This window comes from Sycon ciliatum, chromosome 11 (assembly GCF_964019385.1).
Source record: "Sycon ciliatum chromosome 11, ocSycCili1.1, whole genome shotgun sequence".
Taxonomy (NCBI): Eukaryota; Metazoa; Porifera; class Calcarea; order Leucosolenida; family Sycettidae; genus Sycon; species Sycon ciliatum.
Genome location: NC_088653.1, coordinates 11,653,173 through 11,680,672, shown reverse-complemented (window position 1 = coordinate 11,680,672; position 27,500 = coordinate 11,653,173). Strand labels below are relative to the sequence as shown.

Below are 27,500 nucleotides of genomic sequence, written 5' to 3'. Positions count from 1 at the left end.
AAAAAACAATACCAATGTCAGTGAATTTGAACTTTCTCAGTACCAACGTGCGTTGCATATTCAACAAAATGGACGAGTTACTTACCTTTACCCGTTCGTGCTCTGAATCTCAGAACGAACTATCAGTCATTGCAGTCCAGGAAACCTGGGCTGACACATCAGACCCTGACAGTCTCTATGCAATCCCAGGCTACAAGCTGATCAGAGCTGACAGACAGGACTATGGTGGTGGTGTTGCCTTGTACATAGCGGAACGTTTCAACACAAGGGTACTGACAATACCAATGACAGCAGCAGAATGCATATGGACGAGAATTTCGACCGGTAACCTTTCCCTCGTTGTTGCAAACATTTACCGACCACCCCGTAGCGATGGCACCCTCTTCTGTGCGGAACTGGAAAGAAGCATCAAAACCGCTAGAGCCGAAGGTGACGACCTCCTACTACTTGGAGACTTCAATGCCAAGAACAGTGCGTGGCTCACCACAGACAGAACAGATCGCCTTGGGGACGACATACAAACTCTGCTACACACATACGGCCTCACACAACATGTCAGATTCCCTACTTACATCCACCGACAAACGCCTCTCTCATGTCTAGACCTTGTTATCTCCTCACTCCACACCAATGATATTCATATCCAATCACTTCCACCGTTTGGCGCATCCGATCACACTACTATCAGTGGCCACATCAATAATCAACTGCCCCCCATAATTAACAACTCCCCTCCACGATCCAGAAGCACCACATTCTGGTCATGGACAGACAGCACTATCCACCTTCTTCGAGAAGCCCTTTCACGCACAAATCTCAACCACCATCCAAACCAACACGACCCATGCCCAGTTGACACCTTCTTGCGATCCTGGCGCGACAATGTCCTGAGCATCGCCCAAGAATACTGCCAAGTTACTCGCACTCACCCCCCTTGGGACAGGAAGAACGTGCCAGCACGACCATGGATATCAAAGGGCCTCTTGAAAGAGATCAAGGATAAGCACAGAAAACACAGAATATACCTTCACTCACGCTCGAATGACGACTGGAACACGTTCACTGCCCAAAGAAACCGTGTCACCACCCTCCTGCGTCGTGCTAAATCGGATTTCGTAAACAACTCAACAGCCTCCTCTACTTCCCTACACCGCCTCATGAAGCACCTAACTACAGCTACAAAACAACGCATACCCGAACTCGTCAGCCAAGCAACTCCTGCAACGACACCAGCACAAAAAGCCGCTGCCCTCAACGAATTCTTCATTTCACAGAGCAAGCTGTCCGTGGCCAATGCGGATGAGCAAACTCCAGCCATCAACACCACCCCTGACATCCTCAGTCCCCTTCAAGAAATCTCGACTTCCCAAGCTGAGGTCGAAAAACTCCTCCGCGGAGTTGATACCAACAAAAGCCCCGGGTTTGACTCTATTCCAAACCGCCTACTCAAAGAGGCGGCTAAGGAACTTGCACCGTCGTTATCGTCCCTCTTTAATCTATCGTTCCAAACCGGAGAAATCCCACAGGATTGGAAAGATGCCACCATTACTCCAGTACCCAAGCCGGGTGACCCAACCCAACCAACAAATTATAGACCCATCTCTCTCTTGAGCACTACATCAAAAATCCAAGAAAAAATTGCACATCAACTCCTCTACAAGCACATCACACCACACCTGCCCAACCAGCAGTCCGGATTCCGCGAGAAAGACGGCACTGAGCAGCAGCTCGCTCGTCTCGTCCATACCCTCTCCACTGCGAGAGACGACGGGAAACACGTCAATGCCTGCTTTTTCGATCTAAGCAAGGCCTTCGATCGTGTGTGGCATGCAGGCCTTCTAGCAAAACTCTCCCACTATGGTGTCCAGGGCAACGCCCTGGAGTGGTTCCGACGGTACCTGTTGGGGCGTCGGCAAAGGGTCCAGGTGGATGGCGACCTATCGCCTTTCCTCGAGATCCCTGCCGGTGTCCCTCAGGGATCTGTTCTTGGGCCGCTTCTATTCCTCGTCTACACCATAGACCTTCCACACGCATGTGAGAATCCCAGCACCACCTGTAGCCAGTTTGCAGATGACACCGCTCTGATTTCCATAGCGAGAACTCTTCAAGACTGCACCCGAAACCTACAACAGAGTGTCACAGCAGCTGGAGACTGGCTTCAAAGATGGCACCTGCTGGTTAACACAAAGAAAACAGTCATCCTCCCGTTCTACCACAATAACCGCCCCCCCCTGAACAGCTACCCCAGATCACCCTCAGGAATAGTCCGCTTACCGTAGCACAAAAACACAAACACCTCGGAATAATCTTTCAGCATGACCTCCGTTGGACGGAGCATGTTGAATACATAGTCAAAAAATCACTCAAGTCTTTCAATATTCTTTTTAGACTAAGGTAGTAGTTAGTGCGGGGCGGGTTCTGGGCCACTTTTTGACCTTTGACCTTTGGTCCAAATAAGGCACACTGTGTCGGTCGTGCTTGGTCTGGCCCCGGGACTTCCCCCAGGGTTTGACCTTTGACCTTTGGGTTAAATAAGGCACACTGTGTCGGGCGCGCTTGGTCTGGCCCCGGGACTCCCCCAGGGTTCGACCTTTGGCCCTGCCATGTCATAAATGTGCCATAAAGGTTCTTTTCGCCATTGATGGCGAACGTGCACTTGTGCACGTTCGGTGCATTCGCACCAGGGAGTAGTAAAATACGTACTATTCCCTGATTCGCACATCATAGATGTGCATTGCATGCAGCGAATGACATATTGCGCATGCGCGCATACGCACGCGGAGCATGTGACCTTCAGTGGTCCTATGCGTGTGGAAAAGATGCAGTGCAACACAAGGTGTACTAGTACACGTGTCATTATACTACTCCCTGATTCGCACTTCGTAGATGTGCAGCAAACAAGTTCACGTTCCGTGCATTCGTTTTATTCGCACATCGTCGATGTGCACTGATTGACAAGTTGCCCATGCAGAGCATGCCTAATCGGCTTTTCGATCGGTTAAGAGAATGTTCAAATTCGGCCATATTATGAGCCCCAAGATCAGAATTCGGCTCAACATAGTACTTGAAGTCACCGTTCCCATTACGTCATGTACATTTACATACACCCTGTAGAAGCACTGAAACATCGGTTTTCGGCGAATGCAACATGCGAATTTTTGAACATTCGGCGAAAAGATGGGTAATTTCTTCAAAACCACTGTTTTCGGTGAATTTTTCGCCCGGCCGATTAGGGAAATGCCTACTATCCATGCAGGTACATTAGATGCATATTTCTATTTTGATCGGAATTCAGTTAGAATCAACCGGCTACGCCCGGAGTATCATGCATCAAAACAATTATTGAAGGGGTGTCACAGTGAAGCAGTGTTGCTACGCACCACAAATCCCCTCTGCCCTGCACCGAATTTATACTGGAGAATCCAGAGTGACCAGCAAAGAGTCACAACCCGCGGGTATCCAGTCGCACTAAGGCATGTCCACCATTCCCCACATATTCACTGTAACAAAACACAATACTGTTTACTATAATACACTTTTATTTAAATGGACTTGGATGAGTCTGTAGAAGAGAACACAATGCACGCACACGCACGCATGCGCGGACACACACACACACACACACACACACAAACACACACACACATCTAGGTTATAGTGCTATACACGTATCTAGGGTTTAGGAAGCACGAGAATGTGTCGAAGCACCCACACATACCCCTTCATGCAGTGTACTTCAGTAGCCCAACACATTACGACCGCTCAGGACCATCACAAAACACATTACGACTGCACTGTTACTACACTACACACACAGTTACTACACTACGCCTGTTACAAGTACTTACAAATAATTTTGAAAACAAATGGCACATCCCGAAGACGGCAGCTAGCTCCAGACCTTCATACATACATCATCATCATCTGTAAAACCAAGCATGAGCGCACACAAACACTATTAGTGTCACGAATACGGAAGCAGGGTAAGACAAGAGGATACGAAACAAGTAAGTATCGCTATAACGAGGGGGATAAGTATACATGTAGACAGAGCAGTGCTTACTTACAGGGTCCTGATACGCTCCATGGCGTCCCGGTAGTCGGACTGCAACAGCAGCCCGACCTGCCGGCCCTCCCAGTAACGGGCTCGATGGGCCGCACCCGCCAGGTGTGCGGCCACGGCTTGGCCTCCCACCAGCCTTTCTCCACTGTAAAAACGAAAAAACCGCAGAAAGCACAGTGTCATAGAGCTCTTTTGTTGGGGGAGAGAGCTAGGAGCACTGCACACTTACCAAGTATCACAATATATGATAAGAAAGAGGCGGCGCTTGACGCACCGCCTCAGGTGCTGAAACAGGGGTATTACCCCTGTAAGGCGAACACCGCAATGACACGTGAACGTCATTTCTACAGACTGTTTTTCAGGATAATGATACTGAAGTGAAGGTGTGAACCGCAAAGCAAGACCTTTACCTTCTTCCTGTCGAATCCGCTCCCCAGCTGCATACCGACATCACCCGCTAAAACCCAATCATACCAAGTAACGCAAAGGTCATCAGTTGACCTTTTGGACTTTTCAACTCTTATCCAAAACCACCAAGAGGAAAAAACCAGGATGAAGAAGACGTCAGTTGTAGAAGCGTTTGTGGAGGAGTTGTTACATTATTCTCAGTAAATAGATATGGCTGATACATTCGGTGTAGACGTGGACGACCGGTCGTGGTCTCTCACCACGGGTCCTTTACTAATAGAAAGGCGGACGCCAATAAGAACTGTTGTGGAGTTGGCAGATCAAAACGCGCAGCAAGAAATTTGGCACGTCGATGGTAGACTCCATCGGGAGGACGGACCAGCTCTTGTTGATAGTAGGGGAGTGTCCGCCTGGTGCTATGGAGGTCGCCTTCATCGCGTCAATGAACCTGCTTGGATAGGACGGGGTAGCATAGAGTACTACCTCAACGGCGCCCGTCATAGAGCCGGCGGTCCTGCAGTCAGTTATTATGACGCCACATGCGGTATTCTACGGTGGTATCACCACGGAAGACTCCACAGGTATGATGGCCCTGCAGTGGAAACATTTTCAGACCTTGGTGAAGACTCTGAGGGGTTCTACCGACACCGCGAAGAGTGGTATTGGAATGGCGTCAGACAAAGGATCGGCGACGGCCCCGCTCTGACGGAGAGATTTGATGGCGCCTATTTGCTGGAAGCCTGGTATGTCCAAGGGCGTCTACACAGAGTAGACGGACCAGCCAGGATCACTCGGAGTGATGATGGTATCACCATCCAGTGGTATTATCACGACCGGCTCCACAGGGAGAATGCGCCAGCCGTGATACGCAGGGAAGGTAACAACCGTGTACGGGAGTGGTACCGATACAACCTTCGGCATAGGGAAGATGGGCCTGCTTTCATCTCTCAGGAGGAGGAGGGTATCTATCAGTGGTACCTCAACGGGGTGTATTACGGTGACCACCATCAAGGCCAGGCAATACACCCCATGGAGCTGCAGTACATCAATGTAGTGCCTACTAAGGTAGACTCGTCAGCAATAAGTCATGAGTTCATTTGTGTGATTTGTCAGGATACCCTGGACCGTCCTCTATCCAAGTTGGAGTGTGGTCATGAATTTCACTTCCACTGTATCAAGGAGTGGATCAGTTCTACCCCCAGCCCTACTTGCCTAACCTGCCGCTACTCCATGACTGCTGAGGACTTGGTTGAGTTCTTGTAGTAATACATCACACAGCTGCATGTAGGCGACTACGAATGACCAGTCATGTGCTACAGATGGACACGGACATGCCACCCTAAGTAGCCATGAGCGGCTATTTGGACAAGGGCAACAAAGCACCCCGTGGGCGGCCAAGGTTGACACTAGCCACAAGTCTGGTCGCTCAGTTGAATAAGCTGGGTGTGCCCATGAAGACCATGGAAGACCTTTCCAGGTGCCGACAACATGCAGAGGACAAGACAGACTGGAAGAAACTGTGCAGCTCGACACTCGAGGACAAATCAGTATCAGCATCTACTACACCTTGCTGATGATGCTCACAAGACAGAAGGGGGAAAAACACTGAATTTCTTTATTTAGTGCTCAACTACGCGAAATGTGTTATTATTATTATACATGTTCAACTGTACTCCGTCTGGCTGACTGCCATTCTCTACCACACATTACCGGACACTGTTGTGGTTGTCGTCGTTATCGTCGTCGTTGTTGATGTTGTAGTCGGTTGTTGTCGTCGTTATCGTCGTCGTTGTTGATGTTGTTATTGGTTGTTGCTGTCGGTTGTTGCCGGTTGTTGTTGGTTGTTGTTGGTTGTTGTTGGTTGTTGTTGATGTTGTTGTCGGTTGTTGTCGTCGTTATCGTCGTCGTTGTTGATGCTGTTATTGGTTGCTGCTGTCGGTTGTTGCCGGTTGTTGTTGGTTGTTGTTGGTTGTTGTTGGTTGTTGTTGATGTTGTTGTCAGTTGTTGTCGTCGTTATCGTCGTCGTTGTTGATGTTGTTATTAGTTGTTGCTGTCGGTTGTTGGTTGTTATTGGTTGTTGCTGTCGGTTGTTGGTTGTTATTGTTGATTGTTGTCGGTTGTTGTTGGCTGTTGGATGTTGTTGTCGGTTGTTGTCGGTTGTTGTTGGTTATTGTTGGTTGTTGTTGGTTGTTGTTGGGCGTTGTTGGTTGTTGTCGGTTGTTGTCGGTTGTTGTCGGTTGTTGTTGGTTATTGTTGGTTGTTGTTGGTTGTTGTTGGGCGTTGTTGGTTGTTGTCGGTTGTTGTCAGGTGTTGTTGGTTGTTGTTGCGTGTTGTTGTCGGTTGTTGTCGGTTGTTGTCGGTTGTTGTCGGTTGTTGGGTGTTGTTGTCGGTTGTTGGGTGTTGTTGTCGGTTGTTGGGTGTTGTTGTTGGTTGGTGTTGGTTGGTGTTGGTTGTTGTTGGTTGTTGTCGGTTGTTGTCCGTTGTTGTTGGTTGTTGTTGGTTGTTGTTGGTTGTTGTTGGTTGTTGTTGATGTTGTTGTCGGTTGTTGTCGTCGTTATCGTCGTCGTTGTTGATGCTGTTATTGGTTGCTGCTGTCGGTTGTTGCCGGTTGTTGTTGGTTGTTGTTGGTTGTTGTTGGTTGTTGTTGATGTTGTTGTCAGTTGTTGTCGTCGTTATCGTCGTCGTTGTTGATGTTGTTATTAGTTGTTGCTGTCGGTTGTTGGTTGTTATTGGTTGTTGCTGTCGGTTGTTGGTTGTTATTGTTGATTGTTGTCGGTTGTTGTTGGCTGTTGGATGTTGTTGTCGGTTGTTGTCGGTTGTTGTTGGTTATTGTTGGTTGTTGTTGGTTGTTGTTGGGCGTTGTTGGTTGTTGTCGGTTGTTGTCGGTTGTTGTCGGTTGTTGTTGGTTATTGTTGGTTGTTGTTGGTTGTTGTTGGGCGTTGTTGGTTGTTGTCGGTTGTTGTCAGGTGTTGTTGGTTGTTGTTGCGTGTTGTTGTCGGTTGTTGTCGGTTGTTGTCGGTTGTTGTCGGTTGTTGGGTGTTGTTGTCGGTTGTTGGGTGTTGTTGTCGGTTGTTGGGTGTTGTTGTTGGTTGGTGTTGGTTAGTGTTGGTTGTTGTTGGTTGTTGTCGGTTGTTGTCCGTTGTTGTTGGTTGTTGTTGGTTGTTGTTGGCTGTTGTTGGTTGTTGTTGTTTGTTGTTGTCGGTTGTTGGATGTTGTTGTGTGTTGTTGTTGGTTGTAGTTGGTTGTTGTCAGTTGTTGTTGGTTGTTGGATGTTGTTGTCGGTTGTTGTCGGTTGTTGTCGGTTGTTGTCGGTTGTTGTTGGTTGTTGTTGTTGTTGTTGTTGTTGTTGGCTGTTGTTGGTTGTTGTTGGCTGTTGTTGGCTGTTGTTGTTTGTTGTTGTCGGTTGTTGGTTGTTGTTTGTTGTTGTTGTTGGTTGTAGTTGGTTGTTGTCAGTTGTTGTTGGTTGTTGGATGTTGTTGTCGGTTGTTGTCGGTTGTTGTCGGTTGTTGTTGGTTGTTGTTGGCTGTTGTTGGTTGTTTTTGGTTGGTGTTGGTTGTTGTCGGTTGTTGTCGGTTGTTGTGTTTTAATCGTTATTTTGTTCATTATCCAGGAGGATGTTGCTATGATCCAGTACCATTTTTTTCGCAAATATGAGACAAGTTTGTGTAACGTTAGTGTGACGTGGGGTATGCTGATTGGATGTGAGGTGGTGAGAGTATGCTATTTGGCCGATAACAATTAGTGGAAGGGATAAAGTAATGCGCTGCTTGTGCAGCGTAACCAAACACATGGTCTGTGGGAAACACCCTAGTAAAATAAATAAAATAATAATAACATGAATTGCCACCGGCACTTGAGAGACTCGAGCCCGCCACCTTGTTCAAATCGGACTTGGTAGCTTCATACTGGAACTTAATCTTCTTATTTTGAGGTATGACCGTACAAAACGCGCTTGGATTTTTCATTTTATTTTATTTTTTTATTTTTTTCATTGCAACTTTTTTAGCAGATAGCAACTTTTTTAGCAGACTCGTGAAACAACGGTGAATCTGGAACGAATAAATGGTCCATGTCAAAGGCATGAAGAGTCTCGAAGTCTTCACATTCATGATGGAACCTTGTCATGATTGACGCATTCCTTGATGGTGCGCACATGAAATCACCCTGGCTCATCTTTTCCAACTCCATTCTTTTCACATCCTGCAACCCATACCCTACTAGTATCAGTGGGGATGCTAGAATCAGAAGAGGCAAGGCAGCACTCTTCCGTGGATGTATTACTCGACACAACACCACCCATACTTGTTTTCTAGAAGTTTTGACTATAATGATATATTGCAGCAGGAAGTAGTATACAGTCAAATAGGATAGGATAAGAATGAATGATCAACTGTCTGATAAAGAATGCAGTTCATTAAAGACTTATTGGAAGGTCTCTACCAGCTGATCGTCATGTCGGACGGCGACACTGCATAATGATATGAAGCTCTCAGTTAGCTGTTTCAGTTCCGTGGTAGAAAGTGTCATGTGTGCGTCCAGAGAACGATGAAAACATCTGGGGTCCACGTTGATGCAGACAATTGGAGCAACAGCAAGACGTACCTTCAACGCTTGCTCGTCAATGTCGAGGGAGACTGCCCCGGGGTAGATGAAAACATCTTGTTCCACATTCAGTTCGAACCAGCTGGTCGGGACTAGCTTGCTTTCACCGTTGATGTACACCCGACATTGACCGTAGGACGAACGTGATGGGTAGAAGTTGGTCTTGATCTTCTCCACACGTCCTCTTCGGAGAGTGTCACGGAGCGATGGACAAGTCTTGATCAAGTTCGTAATGATGAACTCAGTGGACTCATTCAGTTCGATGTAAACCTGTCCTTGAGCATCTTTGCGAGCTGTTGCCGTACTACAACAGGCTGGTAGAGCTCCTGAAGGGAAGTACATCTTATAACCAGGCTTGTAGAAGGATCTACCTGATGACTTGTAGGACAGTTGCATGTCCTCCTGAAACCCATCTACCACAATCTCTTTGTGGAGCTTGGTAGGAGCAGGTGACACATAGCGACGCTTAGCCGGTACTGCCTTCGAAGAGAGCACAACTTGAGGAGGGTCAACAGGAAGAGCGGAATTCTTCCTCACCCGCCGCTCGTATAGGTTATCCATCTTCAAGGAAGCGAAGGGAGAACAACTCATCAGCACTGTATTCGTTGAACGAATGACTCGACTACAGGACAACCACCCGTATTTATACAAGGCAGAGACGGAGGCGAGTTGAAGTGATAACATATGTGTCAGCTAGGTCAACCAATCACCATCAAGCCCGCCAAAAACATTTGACCACTCAGCATTGAGCCCACCAAAAACATTTGACCAACCAGCATCAAACCCGCCAAAAGCATTTTGTCCAATCAGCGGCATGCCCACCAAAATCATATCTCATCTTAAAGATTCCTTACATGATACCGCCACTTTAGTGAACTGATACAGTATGGAAATAAGATCAGAGTCAAACGTGTGCAAGTTCTGAATCACGTGATCAAGTGAATAGGTTTCCCAACAATAGGCATCAATCAATGATGCCATAAGAGATGTATCAGATGGAGATAAAATCAGCAAATTCGTACGCAACGTGGACAGTTGAGAAGAAGACACCATCCTGGTCGACTCCATGAGATGCAGTACATATAGGAGTGGAAAATGCTGAGGAAGAGGTTTCATGATTCGACTGAACCTCAACCATGATACATTGCTACGAGGTAAGTAGGAACGCAGTTTACGTAGTACATCCACATTCGTATCGTATACTATGCAGGATAATGCTATAGCATAGTTTATACTCTTGTACAAACAGGATTTTTTCATCGCAAGTATCTGCTCCCGAAGAGTGTGTACGCAAAGCTGATCGGATAAGAGTTCAGTTTTCGAAAGAAAATGCAAAAGATGACGATCCACACCGCTTAACCGCTCATGTACCGCGTAAGGCTTCTTCATCAAACTACATCTCCCATGCACATCATCTTCAGGGAAGTAAATCACCGCCATGACAAGTCCACACGAAGAACACACGTATCTTCTTTCATGTAAAACATGATCAAGATGTTGACACTGTTTTTCCTCCCCGTATTGCTCTTTTTCTTCTTCTTCTTCATCCTTCTCATGAAGCCTCCTTTCACGTACATAAGCAGGTAAGATCTTAAATTCAGAATCCATCTTCACTCCTCACCAACATCCTCATTATGACACTATATCCAGCATGATATCTACTTTATATAACCAATCCTATCCAGGGCAATTATCAGGTACAACCATTGGGGTAGAGGACCTCATACCCTCCCCGACGTGTTGGAGAGGGTATGATGTCCTCTACCCCAATGGTTGTACCTGATAATTGCCCTGGATAGGATTGGTTATATAAAGTAGATATCATGCTGGATATAGTGTCATAATGAGGATGTTGGTGAGGAGTGAAGATGGATTCTGAATTTAAGATCTTACCTGCTTATGTACGTGAAAGGAGGCTTCATGAGAAGGATGAAGAAGAAGAAGAAAAAGAGCAATACGGGGAGGAAAAACAGTGTCAACATCTTGATCATGTTTTACATGAAAGAAGATACGTGTGTTCTTCGTGTGGACTTGTCATGGCGGTGATTTACTTCCCTGAAGATGATGTGCATGGGAGATGTAGTTTGATGAAGAAGCCTTACGCGGTACATGAGCGGTTAAGCGGTGTGGATCGTCATCTTTTGCATTTTCTTTCGAAAACTGAACTCTTATCCGATCAGCTTTGCGTACACACTCTTCGGGAGCAGATACTTGCGATGAAAAAATCCTGTTTGTACAAGAGTATAAACTATGCTATAGCATTATCCTGCATAGTATACGATACGAATGTGGATGTACTACGTAAACTGCGTTCCTACTTACCTCGTAGCAATGTATCATGGTTGAGGTTCAGTCGAATCATGAAACCTCTTCCTCAGCATTTTCCACTCCTATATGTACTGCATCTCATGGAGTCGACCAGGATGGTGTCTTCTTCTCAACTGTCCACGTTGCGTACGAATTTGCTGATTTTATCTCCATCTGATACATCTCTTATGGCATCATTGATTGATGCCTATTGTTGGGAAACCTATTCACTTGATCACGTGATTCAGAACTTGCACACGTTTGACTCTGATCTTATTTCCATACTGTATCAGTTTACTAAAGTGGCGGTATCATGTAAGGAATCTTTAAGATGAGATATGATTTTGGTGGGCATGCCGCTGATTGGACAAAATGCTTTTGGCGGGTTTGATGCTGGTTGGTCAAATGTTTTTGGTGGGCTCAATGCTGAGTGGTCAAATGTTTTTGGCGGGCTTGATGGTGATTGGTTGACCTAGCTGACACATATGTTATCACTTCAACCCGCCTCCGTCTCTGCCTTGTATAAATACGGGTGGTTGTCCTGTAGTCGAGTCATTCGTTCAACGAATACAGTGCTGATGAGTTGTTCTCCCTTCGCTTCCTTGAAGATGGATAACCTATACGAGCGGCGGGTGAGGAAGAATTCCGCTCTTCCTGTTGACCCTCCTCAAGTTGTGCTCTCTTCGAAGGCAGTACCGGCTAAGCGTCGCTATGTGTCACCTGCTCCTACCAAGCTCCACAAAGAGATTGTGGTAGATGGGTTTCAGGAGGACATGCAACTGTCCTACAAGTCATCAGGTAGATCCTTCTACAAGCCTGGTTATAAGATGTACTTCCCTTCAGGAGCTCTACCAGCCTGTTGTAGTACGGCAACAGCTCGCAAAGATGCTTAAGGACAGGTTTACATCGAACTGAATGAGTCCACTGAGTTCATCATTACGAACTTGATCAAGACTTGTCCATCGCTCCGTGACACTCTCCGAAGAGGACGTGTGGAGAAGATCAAGACCAACTTCTACCCATCACGTTCGTCCTACGGTCAATGTCGGGTGTACATCAACGGTGAAAGCAAGCTAGTCCCGACCAGCTGGTTCGAACTGGATGTGGAACAAGATGTTTTCATCTACCCCGGGGCAGTCTCCCTCGACATTGACGAGCAAGCGTTGAAGGTACGTCTTGCTGTTGCTCCAATTGTCTGCATCAACGTGGACCCCAGATGTTTTCATCGTTCTCTGGACGCACACATGACACTTTCTACCACGGAACTGAAACAGCTAACTGAGAGCTTCATATCATTATGCAGTGTCGCCGTCCGACATGACGATCAGCTGGTAGAGACCTTCCAATAAGTCTTTAATGAACTGCATTCTTTATCAGACAGTTGATCATTCATTCTTATCCTATCCTATTTGACTGTATACTACTTCCTGCTGCAATATATCATTATAGTCAAAACTTCTAGAAAACAAGTATGGGTGGTGTTGTGTCGAGTAATACATCCACGGAAGAGTGCTGCCTTGCCTCTTCTGATTCTAGCATCCCCACTGATACTAGTAGGGTATGGGTTGCAGGATGTGAAAAGAATGGAGTTGGAAAAGATGAGCCAGGGTGATTTCATGTGCGCACCATCAAGGAATGCGTCAATCATGACAAGGTTCCATCATGAATGTGAAGACTTCGAGACTCTTCATGCCTTTGACATGGACCATTTATTCGTTCCAGATTCACCGTTGTTTCACGAGTCTGCTAAAAAAGTTGCTATCTGCTAAAAAAATTGCAATGAAAAAAATAAAAAAATAAAATAAAATGAAAAATCCAAGCGCGTTTTGTACGGTCATGCCTCAAAATAAGAAGATTAAGTTCCAGTATGAAGCTACCAAGTCCGATTTGAACAAGGTGGCGGGCTCGAGTCTCTCAAGTGCCGGTGGCAATTCATGTTATTATTATTTTATTTATTTTACTAGGGTGTTTCCCACAGACCATGTGTTTGGTTACGCTGCACAAGCAGCGCATTACTTTATCCCTTCCACTAATTGTTATCGGCCAATCAGCATACTCTCACCACCTCACATCCAATCAGCATACCCCACGTCACACTAACGTTACACAAACTTGTCTCATATTTGCGAAAAAAATGGTACTGGATCATAGCAACATCCTCCTGGATAATGAACAAAATAACGATTAAAACACAACAACCGACAACAACCGACAACAACCAACACCAACCAAAAACAACCAACAACAGCCAACAACAACCAACAACAACCGACAACAACCGACAACAACCGACAACAACATCCAACAACCAACAACAACTGACAACAACCAACTACAACCAACAACAACAACAAACAACAACCAACAACCGACAACAACAAACAACAACAACCAACAACAGCCAACAACAACCAACAACAGCCAACAACAACAACAACCAACAACAACCGACAACAACCGACAACAACCGACAACAACCGACAACAACATCCAACAACCAACAACAACTGACAACAACCAACTACAACCAACAACAACACACAACAACATCCAACAACCGACAACAACAAACAACAACAACCAACAACAGCCAACAACAACCAACAACAACCAACAACAACGGACAACAACCGACAACAACCAACAACAACCAACACCAACCAACACCAACCAACAACAACACCCAACAACCGACAACAACACCCAACAACCGACAACAACACCCAACAACCGACAACAACCGACAACAACCGACAACAACCGACAACAACACGCAACAACAACCAACAACACCTGACAACAACCGACAACAACCAACAACGCCCAACAACAACCAACAACAACCAACAATAACCAACAACAACCGACAACAACCGACAACAACCGACAACAACCAACAACGCCCAACAACAACCAACAACAACCAACAATAACCAACAACAACCGACAACAACCGACAACAACATCCAACAGCCAACAACAACCGACAACAATCAACAATAACAACCAACAACCGACAGCAACAACCAATAACAACCAACAACCGACAGCAACAACTAATAACAACATCAACAACGACGACGATAACGACGACAACAACTGACAACAACATCAACAACAACCAACAACAACCAACAACAACCAACAACAACCGGCAACAACCGACAGCAGCAACCAATAACAGCATCAACAACGACGACGATAACGACGACAACAACCGACAACAACATCAACAACAACCAACAACAACCAACAACAACCAACAACAACCGGCAACAACCGACAGCAACAACCAATAACAACATCAACAACGACGACGATAACGACGACAACAACCGACTACAACATCAACAACGACGACGATAACGACGACAACCACAACAGTGTCCGGTAATGTGTGGTAGAGAATGGCAGTCAGCCAGACGGAGTACAGTTGAACATGTATAATAATAATAACACATTTCGCGTAGTTGAGCACTAAATAAAGAAATTCAGTGTTTTTCCCCCTTCTGTCTTGTGAGCATCATCAGCAAGGTGTAGTAGATGCTGATACTGATTTGTCCTCGAGTGTCGAGCTGCACAGTTTCTTCCAGTCTGTCTTGTCCTCTGCATGTTGTCGGCACCTGGAAAGGTCTTCCATGGTCTTCATGGGCACACCAAGCTTATTCAACTGAGCGACCAGACTTGTGGCTAGTGTCAACCTTGGCCGCCCACGGGGTGCTTTGTTGCCCTTGTCCAAATAGCCGCTCATGGCTACTTAGGGTGGCATGTCCGTGTCCATCTGTAGCACATGACTGGTCATTCGTAGTCGCCTACATGCAGCTGTGTGATGTATTACTACAAGAACTCAACCAAGTCCTCAGCAGTCATGGAGTAGCGGCAGGTTAGGCAAGTAGGGCTGGGGGTAGAACTGATCCACTCCTTGATACAGTGGAAGTGAAATTCATGACCACACTCCAACTTGGATAGAGGACGGTCCAGGGTATCCTGACAAATCACACAAATGAACTCATGACTTATTGCTGACGAGTCTACCTTAGTAGGCACTACATTGATGTACTGCAGCTCCATGGGGTGTATTGCCTGGCCTTGATGGTGGTCACCGTAATACACCCCGTTGAGGTACCACTGATAGATACCCTCCTCCTCCTGAGAGATGAAAGCAGGCCCATCTTCCCTATGCCGAAGGTTGTATCGGTACCACTCCCGTACACGGTTGTTACCTTCCCTGCGTATCACGGCTGGCGCATTCTCCCTGTGGAGCCGGTCGTGATAATACCACTGGATGGTGATACCATCATCACTCCGAGTGATCCTGGCTGGTCCGTCTACTCTGTGTAGACGCCCTTGGACATACCAGGCTTCCAGCAAATAGGCGCCATCAAATCTCTCCGTCAGAGCGGGGCCGTCGCCGATCCTTTGTCTGACGCCATTCCAATACCACTCTTCGCGGTGTCGGTAGAACCCCTCAGAGTCTTCACCAAGGTCTGAAAATGTTTCCACTGCAGGGCCATCATACCTGTGGAGTCTTCCGTGGTGATACCACCGTAGAATACCGCATGTGGCGTCATAATAACTGACTGCAGGACCGCCGGCTCTATGACGGGCGCCGTTGAGGTAGTACTCTATGCTACCCCGTCCTATCCAAGCAGGTTCATTGACGCGATGAAGGCGACCTCCATAGCACCAGGCGGACACTCCCCTACTATCAACAAGAGCTGGTCCGTCCTCCCGATGGAGTCTACCATCGACGTGCCAAATTTCTTGCTGCGCGTTTTGATCTGCCAACTCCACAACAGTTCTTATTGGCGTCCGCCTTTCTATTAGTAAAGGACCCGTGGTGAGAGACCACGACCGGTCGTCCACGTCTACACCGAATGTATCAGCCATATCTATTTACTGAGAATAATGTAACAACTCCTCCACAAACGCTTCTACAACTGACGTCTTCTTCATCCTGGTTTTTTCCTCTTGGTGGTTTTGGATAAGAGTTGAAAAGTCCAAAAGGTCAACTGATGACCTTTGCGTTACTTGGTATGATTGGGTTTTAGCGGGTGATGTCGGTATGCAGCTGGGGAGCGGATTCGACAGGAAGAAGGTAAAGGTCTTGCTTTGCGGTTCACACCTTCACTTCAGTATCATTATCCTGAAAAACAGTCTGTAGAAATGACGTTCACGTGTCATTGCGGTGTTCGCCTTACAGGGGTAATACCCCTGTTTCAGCACCTGAGGCGGTGCGTCAAGCGCCGCCTCTTTCTTATCATATATTGTGATACTTGGTAAGTGTGCAGTGCTCCTAGCTCTCTCCCCCAACAAAAGAGCTCTATGACACTGTGCTTTCTGCGGTTTTTTCGTTTTTACAGTGGAGAAAGGCTGGTGGGAGGCCAAGCCGTGGCCGCACACCTGGCGGGTGCGGCCCATCGAGCCCGTTACTGGGAGGGCCGGCAGGTCGGGCTGCTGTTGCAGTCCGACTACCGGGACGCCATGGAGCGTATCAGGACCCTGTAAGTAAGCACTGCTCTGTCTACATGTATACTTATCCCCCTCGTTATAGCGATACTTACTTGTTTCGTATCCTCTTGTCTTACCCTGCTTCCGTATTCGTGACACTAATAGTGTTTGTGTGCGCTCATGCTTGGTTTTACAGATGATGATGATGTATGTATGAAGGTCTGGAGCTAGCTGCCGTCTTCGGGATGTGCCATTTGTTTTCAAAATTATTTGTAAGTACTTGTAACAGGCGTAGTGTAGTAACTGTGTGTGTAGTGTAGTAACAGTGCAGTCGTAATGTGTTTTGTGATGGTCCTGAGCGGTCGTAATGTGTTGGGCTACTGAAGTACACTGCATGAAGGGGTATGTGTGGGTGCTTCGACACATTCTCGTGCTTCCTAAACCCTAGATACGTGTATAGCACTATAACCTAGATGTGTGTGTGTGTTTGTGTGTGTGTGTGTGTGTGTGTGTGTCCGCGCATGCGTGCGTGTGCGTGCATTGTGTTCTCTTCTACAGACTCATCCAAGTCCATTTAAATAAAAGTGTATTATAGTAAACAGTATTGTGTTTTGTTACAGTGAATATGTGGGGAATGGTGGACATGCCTTAGTGTGACTGGATACCCGCGGGTTGTGACTCTTTGCTGGTCACTCTGGATTCTCCAGTATAAATTCGGTGCAGGGCAGAGGGGATTTGTGGTGCGTAGCAACACTGCTTCACTGTGACACCCCTTCAATAATTGTTTTGATGCATGATACTCCGGGCGTAGCCGGTTGATTCTAACTGAATTCCGATCAAAATAGAAATATGCATCTAATGTACCTGCATGGATAGTAGGCATTTCCCTAATCGGCCGGGCGAAAAATTCACCGAAAACAGTGGTTTTGAAGAAATTACCCATCTTTTCGCCGAATGTTCAAAAATTCGCATGTTGAATTCGCCGAAAACCGATGTTTCAGTGCTTCTACAGGGTGTATGTAAATGTACATGACGTAATGGGAACGGTGACTTCAAGTACTATGTTGAGCCGAATTCTGATCCTGGGGCTCATAATATGGCCGAATTTGAACATTCTCTTAACCGATCGAAAAGCCGATTAGGCATGCTCTGCATGGGCAACTTGTCAATCAGTGCACATCGACGATGTGCGAATAAAACGAATGCACGGAACGTGAACTTGTTTGCTGCACATCTACGAAGTGCGAATCAGGGAGTAGTATAATGACACGTGTACTAGTACACCTTGTGTTGCACTGCATCTTTTCCACACGCATAGGACCACTGAAGGTCACATGCTCCGCGTGCGTATGCGCGCATGCGCAATATGTCATTCGCTGCATGCAATGCACATCTATGATGTGCGAATCAGGGAATAGTACGTATTTTACTACTCCCTGGTGCGAATGCACCGAACGTGCACAAGTGCACATTCGCCATCAATGGCGAAAAGAACCTTTATGGCACATTTATGACATGGCAGGGCCAAAGGTCGAACCCTGGGGGAGTCCCGGGGCCAGACCAAGCGCGCCCGACACAGTGTGCCTTATTTAACCCAAAGGTCAAAGGTCAAACCCTGGGGGAAGTCCCGGGGCCAGACCAAGCACGACCGACACAGTGTGCCTTATTTGGACCAAAGGTCAAAGGTCAAAAAGTGGCCCAGAACCCGCCCCGCACTAACTACTTAAGGTCTACACTCACCAGTGATTCTTTATCTCACATCTATCAGACATACATACTACCTATATTCTCATACATGCAGGCACAGTGGGTTGGTCAAAGACCATGATTGAGATACGAGAGGTACCTGGTTCAAGTCCTGCCTGGGAGCGGTTTTTCCAGCCGTGCTGCTACCCACAGTCAACTGGGAACTTGTGGCCAGGCACAAGGGGTACATGGATGCAGCTAATGGGGTCGCTTTCGGCACTTGTGCCAGTGGTTGTGAGACTTACCCACTCACCCCCACCGTTAGGCGCTGCATCTGCCGCTAGGGTTTATCGGGTGTTAGCGGCCGTCGTGAGTTCCCTTCGGGAACGGATACGATAATTTACTTACTTACTTATATTCTCATATGCGAGCAATGCTCTCACACCGTTGTCACACACTTCCCTTGACAGGCTAGAACGACTCCAGCGGAAAGCCGCCAGAATATGTCTCCACCTTCCCCTTTACACACACTTAGAACACTCCCACCTTTTGCATCGCATCAAATGGCCAACATTATTTTCACGCTTTAAAGTTAAACATATACTCTTCGCGCATTCTCTGCGCCACAATTATGCCCCACCACATATACTCTCGCTGCATACTGCTAGCAACGTGCAACCTTCGTATAATTTACGTCGCTCTCGTACTTGGCACTTGCCAACTCCGCGGACTGACCGCTGTCTCCATTCTCCCCTGTACAAGGCCCTTCATTACTTTAATTGCCTGCCCACCCAGCTTCGCGAAATCCCTTCTCGTACTCCCTTCAAATCCGAGATATCCCTGCTATTGCACAACTCTGTATGCTCGTGTAGCGACCACCCCTGCCCGTACACTTAAGTACGCAACTCTTTATGCTCGTGTGGCGACCACCCCTGCCCGACGAGTGCCCGTACATTTAAGTAGTCATTAACCCCTAGGCCCTGCCCACCCAATTCTTCCTCACTCTTTCTCCTTTCTTACACTATTATCTCTTATTGGCCACTGGCTATCGTGAGAATAAAGATTTGAAACAACAACAACAACAACAACAACAACAACAACAACAACAACAACAACAACAACAACCCACAGCTAGGGATGCAGGGAAGCATGTTGTAACGTGTTTCTTCGATCTCAGTAATGCCTTTGATCGTGTATGGCATCAAGGCTTGCTGAAAAAGCTGAGCCACTACGGTGTCGACGGCAAGGCTCACAATTGGCTCGAAGCCTACTTGACAGGACGCAGACAGCGGGTGCAGGTTGAAGGCACAACATCCGCCTTCATACCAATACCAGCGGGAGTGCCCCAGGGCTCGGTCCTGGGACCACTTCTGTTCCTGGCGTACACCATTGATCTGCCCACTGCCTGTGAAAATGCTACAACCTCGTGTAGCCAGTTCGCGGACGACACCGCACTGACTGCCATTGCAGGCAGCTGCATTGAGTGTGAGGCTGCGCTACAAAGAAGCGTCGATGCCGCAGCAGAATGGCTAGAGCGCTGGCACCTGCTAGTCAATAAAACGAAAACCGTCATCCTCCCGTTCTACCATGCTAACCGACCCCCACCACGACTACCCGAAATAAAACTTGGCCAAACCCTACTAGAAACAGTAACACAACATCGTCACCTCGGCATCATCTTTCAGCACGACCTAAGATGGTCAGCCCACCTTGACTTTGTGCTAAAGAAAGCTGTAAAATCTTTTAATATTCTCTTTAGGCTCAAATCAACTCTACACACTAAATCACTCTCTCTCATTTACAAAACGTATATCCTGCCTATAATTGAATATGCATGCATTGCTGTCATCCCGCTCTCAATCGCAGCCCTTGACCGTCTTGAGCGAATCCAGCGCAAGGCGGCCAGAATCTGCCTCCGTCTCACCCTCTACACTCCTCTGGATCATTCAACACTGCTCCATCGGCTCAAATGGCCGACAATGTTCTCTCGCCGCAAAGTGAAGCTCACCCTTCTTGCTCACTCCATAAAATACCAATATGCCCCACAACACATACGCTTGCTCAACACCCCCGCTCAAGTTACGGCCCAGTACAGCCTTCGACACGCACGCACTTGGCACCTCCCACCCTCCAGAACCGATCGCTGTTAAGACTCCCCACTGTACAAGTCCCTAGAATACTACAATGCCCTCCCTGCTAGCATTCGTGACGTCTCCTCCCGACCTGCTTTCAAACAAGAAATCTGCTCACTGCTGATTAACTCAATCTGCTCCTGCAGCGCTCACCCTCTCCCATACTTGTAAAGTTCAAAGTGATGTAAATCACTTTCCAACTGTTTAACCCACAATCTCACCTTCTCATAAATTTATCTCTTATTAGCGATGGTGCCATCGTGGGAATAAAGAAGTCAACAACAACAACAACAACAACAACAACAACAACAACAACAACAACAACAACAACAACAACAACAACAACAACAACAACAACAACAACAACAACAACAACAACAACAACAACAACAACAACAACAATAGCATCATCAGCAGCAGCAGCATCATCATCATTTGAACAGCCTCTTGTACGGGCAAGCAAAAACGCAACACATCAAAATTCATATAGATCATCATCATCAGCAGCAGCAGCAGCAGCATCATCAGCAGCAAAAAGAAAAGCAACACTCTGGAGATGGCTGTCCGTCCCTGAGGGGTGCCGGGAATCGGGACTCCACGGTATGGCCGGAACCTCCCCGAGACGGGCTCGACCCCCCCCCCCCCCCAATGTGCACAGTGGCCAATGCAGAATTAGGCCCGCAACGTGGCCACGTACTATTGCCTAGGAGTGTGTGCGCGGCCATCAGCGGGTTCTTGGACACGTTGACACCTTCAGCCTCGTCCAGCATAGGTACCTGGGAAAAGCACACGCCATCAGCAGCAACAGCATGCAGCAGAGAACAGATCAACAAATTTAAAAAAAATCACATTTCACGGTAGACTCGTCTGAAGGCCGAGTTTTCCGCCGCCCTCTATAACAGAACAGAACAACAGAGATGAGAGCAGACTCCACTGCATCCATTTACACATTCGGGTATCTCAACTCAAACCCTCAAAACATAGTGTCTTTGCCGCATACGTCATCAACTGTTCACTAACAGTTGATGACGTTGAACAGCTGATGACGCAAGCAGCAAATACACTGACTGTACTGTGTTTGTGAGTTGAGGCACCCTAATGAGAATCACACACGATGAAATAAATAACAAGGCATATACGTACATGCCTACACACGTACCTCCACCTAATACACGTGGGTACATGCACGCACAAAGCCTCACGCACACCTTCACCGACCCACTCAGCAGGAATTACATCCACCAGCCATTCCAAATTATACCTATCCACTCTCCCACCATTACACCCACACAGACACCCACACCCAGACACACACACACAGACACGCGCGCACGCGCGCGCGCACACACACACACACACATCAGCACAGCCTACCTCCACATCCGCATTCTCCCCGGGTTTCCTCTGTACCGGTTCCTTGGTTATGTTATCACGGTGACGCACATTAGAAGTCTCCTCAACAATTTCCGTTTTGATGATTACTTTCATAATGTCCTCTAGTGTCACAATCCCTGCACAACAACAACAACAACCAATAAACTCTTCATAAAAAAATGTCACGGTTCCCGCCGAGTTTTCCACATCCGCAGGAACGCCACCACCCTCTTGGGTCAAGGCGCAGGTGCAGCTCTTCATTAGCATGGCTACTATTTTAGCACGCCGCAAAATTTAGATATCTCTTTATCCGATCCCCATACCTGTGTTTCTTCTTCTCATATTGGCAACAGGCCATTGTGAGAATATAAGGCTTCAAACAGCAGCAGCAACATCAAGAACAACAGCAGCAGTGGCAGCAGCAACAACAAGAGAATGAAGATTCGACAAACCAAAGTCGCTACTGCCACAACCAGAACCAGAAAAATAAGAAAGAGAGAGAGAGAGAGAGAGAGAGAGAGAGAGAGAGAGAGAGAGAGAGAGAGAGAGAGCGCACGCATGTGAGAGAGAGAGAGAAAAGAGAGAGAGAGAGAGAGAGAGAGAGAGAGAGAGAGAGAGAGAGAGAGAGAGAGAGAGAAAGAGAGAGAGAGAGGGACACACACACACACATACACAGACACACAGACACGCACTTACCGACAATGGCAGGGTACGAGTTTCGTTCACAATCGTTGTTAAGACGATGGACCAGTGCCATATGTGACACGCCGCTCCTAAACGCCTCGTACATGACATCCAGCTTGGTGTCTTCCGGAATGGATAAATCCTGCAACAAGGATCGTGCAACAACACAACACAGCGGCATGAGAACACAGTAAAAAAACTGTCAAGGCAAGCACTCTGATAGGAGAAGCTCCTGTCCCACAGGGGGACCACTACAACATGGACAAAGGAGTGGTTTTCCCAGTAGGGTTTCAATGGGCAAGGGTTTGGTCGCGTAACGACTTTGGGTACCAAATTTCCCCGAATGTAAGTCGCACCTTTTTACACTAAAATTCAAGGACAAAAAAGGGGTGCAACTTTCAACCGAGCGAGACTTACTACTGAAGTCAATATATCAAATCAATATTGCTCAAACCTGAAAATGGGGATGCGACGTATAATAGAGTGTGACTTATAAACGGGGAAATACGGTATTTCTATCCGGGTAGCACGGCTACTCTATCGGGTATTTTTTAAACATCGTTTGTACAGTGAGGGTGCACTTGCGCTACATAGAAAGTGTACAGTTAGCACGTAGCCGGTTTTTTTTACGTGCACAGTTGCAGTACCGACTCCAACTACCCGATCGGGTTCTCAGCAACCACCTGCACACAGGGGTCTGGATTTGAAGGTCCCGAGAGAGGTCGAGCAAGACAGGCTTCAACGCACAATCATGTGGAGAAAGACAACGCGCTTGCTGAGCAAGCAGCAAGAAATGGCAGCAGCATCGCCCGCAGCTGTTGAAACGAACACGTTCCGGACATCAACTCGGATCGTAGGACGCGCCTGGATCTCGCCCTGGGGCTCCGTCTACCAGCTACGCGAACCCGCGCCGGACGATCTCGCCCTGCCTCCCGAGGTAGTGCCCTTTGGAACGTCCTACCGGATGCAGTCAGAGTACTGTCGTCTCTCAGCAGCTTCAAAGCTGCTGTCGTACCGTATACACTCCGATCTTCCTGATGTTATGATTAGAAACTTGCCCTGAGACAGCTTCCTGTCTGTGATTGATTTTCACTGTTTACCATTATTATTTGCCATGGCCACCCCCGTAATTCCGTAACTGGCAGGGCAGGGTTGGGCCTTTCATCCTCCCGATGTTAGTAGCAAGTACTCTCGTTAGCAGTAACTGTTAGTACTTTGTTTGTTTTTTATTTTATTTTATTTTTTTATTTTATTTTATTTTCTCTATTTATTCTCTTTACCAGGCGTGGGCCATCCCCTGGACAAACAAAATGGGTGCCTTATTATTATTTTTCTGTTTCTGTTTTAATGACAGTCCACTGCACGCCTGAAAAAAAAGTACTTAGTTTATTAGGCGGGTTACAGAACTATCGACTTATCGTTCGCTGGCTTACTTGTAGTTTGATAACGCTTCGCTCTTCATTGAGATATCTACCATTCTCTCTTTTTCTCCTTATTTTCTCCCCAACCCTCTTTTCCCTGTAACATAATAACATATTCGCTGCCTTGTCATTGAGCATTTGTGCTCGTTTGGATTTGCGAATTCAAATAAAGTATACAAACAAACAAACAAACTCAAAACTCCCGGCCGCATGATGGATCTAGTCGGGGAAAAAAACAAAACGCTCATCGCCGACATTAGTACTGGCATCAGCAGCAGCAGCAGCCAGAGCAGCAGAAGCAGTAGCAGCAGCAGCAACAACAACAGCAGTAGCAGCATCAGCATCAGCAGCATCAACAGAAACAGCATCAACAGCAGCAGCAGCAGAATCAACAGAAGCAGCATCAACAGTTGCAAGCACAGCAGCAACAGCAGCAGCAACAGCAGCAACAGCAGCAGCAGCAAGCCCAGCAGCAACAGCAACAGCAGCAGCATTGTTGTACTGTATCATACACTTACCTCAAGTTTGTATGGCTTCATAATGCTAGACACAGGACAGTTGTCTTTCGGGTCCACAAAAATCAAGTCCTTCACAAATAGCATGCCTATGACTTCGCTCTTGTCTGTATGGCGGTACACTGGTATGCGCGAGTGACCCTTTTTCTGCATACACACACACACACACACACACACACAGACACACACACACACACAGACGCACGCACGGAAACCAGCATGACTGTATGCAGCTTCAGACTTTTTCCGTTCGCACCTTTCCCTTCAGAAACTCACAAGCTGTGCTTCGCATCCGCAGGCCACCACTACGCCTGTACACTAGCATACGAGGAAACACTGTTTCATTAGTCGCCGTAACGGCAGCTCACCTGGATCAAGCGGAGCGTCTTGCCGTTTAAGACGGTGTTATCGGCGAGCAGGAACATCTTAGCCTTGGGAGTCATGACTTCCGCTATGGTCTTCTTCTTAAACGCTAGCACTCCTTCTAACATCTCTACTTCATCCTGGTGGAAAGAGGAACACGACACGGCCATCGCAGCAGCACGCACACATACACAAGTACACACACACACGCGCGCACACACACACACGGAAGCAAACGAGCATAGCGACATCCTACAATTCAGTAGTGAACAGAGCAGATACCGTATTTCACCGGTTATAAGTCGACCCCGGCTATCGGTCGACTCCTGACTCCGGAGGTCATATTTTTGGTTTTTAAGTTTCACGCAAGACACAGACACACAGACACACAGACACACACACACACACACACACACACAGGGACACAAACGAAAGCAGATCAAGAACCCCTTACCTCAGCCATATCATGGTGATCACGCGTCACTTGCAAATACGTAATGAGCTCCTCGCGGTTTAACACACGACCAATCTCCCTTCCCAAGAACCGATCCAAAATCTTAGGAAACAAGAAACAACCACAGCAAAAAACATGTGAAGCGCTCCAATTCAAAACGAACAAGATAGATCCATTTTTGTGGAAATTTCAGGGAGTGCATTTTTTCATTTGTTCTTTTTCAGTCTGCAATGCAGCATCAATGACTTTTGTCGCGTTTAGCAGAAGAACACAAACTTCAGGAATCATTTTTACAGGGATGCATCGCGTTTTGACCCGTAAAACCGACACACAGACGTCCGTGGGGTGAAAACGAATTCTTTCGTGACAAAAAAACCGCAAAAGCTCCGGTTTGGTCTTTATCGCGTTTTGAATTGGAGCCCTTCATGTACATTCAGCGTGATTAAGGAGACTAGTAACTTGACCAAGGGGACCACTGGAATCAAGACCAATGACTGCCATGTCCAGGTGAACGCCATGCCACAAGAGCACCCATTGCACACACAGGGACCAACGTTATGCCTGCCTTGAACACCCATTGCACACACACAGGAACCAAGCTCATGCCAGTCTTGAACACCCATTGCACACACAGATCAAGGTCATGCCCGGATTGAACACCCATTGCACACACACACACACACACACAGGTCAAGGTCATGCAAGCCTTGAACACCCATTACACTCACAGGGACCTAGGTCATGCCTGCCTTGAGCACCCGAGATAAGAAGACTGAAGAAACTCACTCACGAGATGGGAATGGTTAGCGGGAAAGAAAGTCACGACCATGACCTTTGGGGGAAGTGCGCGAGATCGAAAGGAGGGGAGAGAGAGAGAGAGAGAGAGAGAGAGAGAGAGATAAGAAGATTGCAACTCACCCAAGAGATGGGCATGGCTAGCGGGAAAGTGACGATCATGAAGAAGCGCGTCAGCCATATGGTCTTGGCCCCGACGGCCAGGCCATAGCGCGAGCAGAAGCTCTGCGGGACAATCTCGCCGAGGACGACAATACCTCCGGACGAAGCTATCACGGCAACCAATCCGGAGCCAGTCAACGAGTCCAGCAGGTTTGTTAACGTTCTGTGAACAACAGCAGCAGCAGAAGCAGCATACACAACGAATATTTAATCTCCAGTGCACATTGCCAAATATGCATTGTATGAGTACATTGCATGTGAGTATGCTGGGACCAGCAATGCACTGTTCAACAGCCCACACGACCATGCCCAGGTGGCGGTGTGGGGTATTTAGAGAGAGTGTGTCGACACCAGATAAAACCGCAGGTAATGAGTGGAAATATCATGACTTTCCGCGCCTCAGATCCGAGCCACCCTTGTGCACTATTTTTGTCCCCTTGATTTTTTCATGGTGTTTTTGACCGAAATCTCCAATTTCCGAAGAGAAATGAGGCTGTGCAGCAGGAAATTGTCCAAATACCCCCAACTATATCTTTTTTTCCTGCTCAGTAGGGGTGTGGCTTGGTGCTGAAGATGCAAAACAGGGAAATGTTCGTACACATTTTGTTTGTTTAAAATTCATCACGTTAACAATGGGACTTTCGAGAGAGAAATTCACCGTCTGGGAAAGGTTATGAACGATAGCAGTGGTTGAAATGGCTGGAATTTGTTATGTACAATAGTTAGTCTGTACAAGAGGCCTGCCAGCAGGAACTAGAGCCCGATGGCTATGCAAAGCTACCTAAGAAAATAGACCCTACAGAGAAGTCAAACAAATATTTCGCAAAAATCCGATATTTTCCAGAGACCCATACAGGAAGAGAATCCCCAGACACCCCACCAACAAAACGTCATTTCTTTTTCCAAGCATACATGGAGAGATGCCGAAGACAACAAGACTAATCCTCATTCAAACACACACAAACACTTCCACCTGTCCATCGCTGAAGCGATGATAGCGAACAAGCTACGTTAGACATAGCAACTTATGCTGGGATTACAATTACACCAATCAACAGCTTGAAAGGCTGATGAATTGACGGC

At 47.2% G+C, this 27,500-nt stretch overlaps 3 protein-coding genes and 2 long non-coding RNA genes across 5 annotated transcripts in view; 2 read left to right on the top strand and 3 right to left on the bottom strand.

The window, feature by feature from the left end:
* Positions 1-130, bottom strand: part of LOC135827089 (unextended protein-like) — a 5,638-nt gene extending 5,508 nt beyond the window's left edge. The window contains exon 1 of the mRNA XM_065339614.1: positions 121-130. Coding sequence (XP_065195686.1) covers positions 121-130 — 10 coding nt within the window. The remainder of the gene's footprint in view (positions 1-120) is intronic.
* LOC135827730 (metal transporter CNNM4-like) overlaps positions 1-27,500 on the top strand; it is a gene marked incomplete in the record, with an annotated part of 156,797 nt that overhangs the window by 122,194 nt on the left and 7,103 nt on the right.
* On the bottom strand, positions 3,526-4,197 carry LOC135827733 (uncharacterized). Its single transcript, XR_010555536.1, has 3 exons — positions 4,068-4,197; positions 3,849-3,924; positions 3,526-3,562 (listed from the first exon to the last, which is right to left on the bottom strand). It is a non-coding gene; the product is annotated as an uncharacterized LOC135827733 (long non-coding RNA).
* Positions 16,755-17,493, top strand: LOC135827732 (uncharacterized). The gene is made up of 3 exons (XR_010555535.1): positions 16,755-16,884; positions 17,028-17,103; positions 17,390-17,493. It is a non-coding gene; the product is annotated as an uncharacterized LOC135827732 (long non-coding RNA).
* Positions 20,867-27,500, bottom strand: part of LOC135827088 (metal transporter CNNM4-like) — a 10,084-nt gene continuing 3,450 nt past the window's right edge. The window contains exons 3-9 of the mRNA XM_065339613.1: positions 26,379-26,580; positions 25,461-25,562; positions 25,012-25,146; positions 24,647-24,790; positions 22,720-22,849; positions 22,024-22,160; positions 20,867-21,425 (exon numbers count right to left, since the gene is read on the bottom strand). Of these exons, the coding sequence (XP_065195685.1) occupies positions 21,174-21,425; positions 22,024-22,160; positions 22,720-22,849; positions 24,647-24,790; positions 25,012-25,146; positions 25,461-25,562; positions 26,379-26,580 (1,102 nt within the window). The 3' untranslated portion in view covers positions 20,867-21,173. The remainder of the gene's footprint in view (positions 21,426-22,023; positions 22,161-22,719; positions 22,850-24,646; positions 24,791-25,011; positions 25,147-25,460; positions 25,563-26,378; positions 26,581-27,500) is intronic.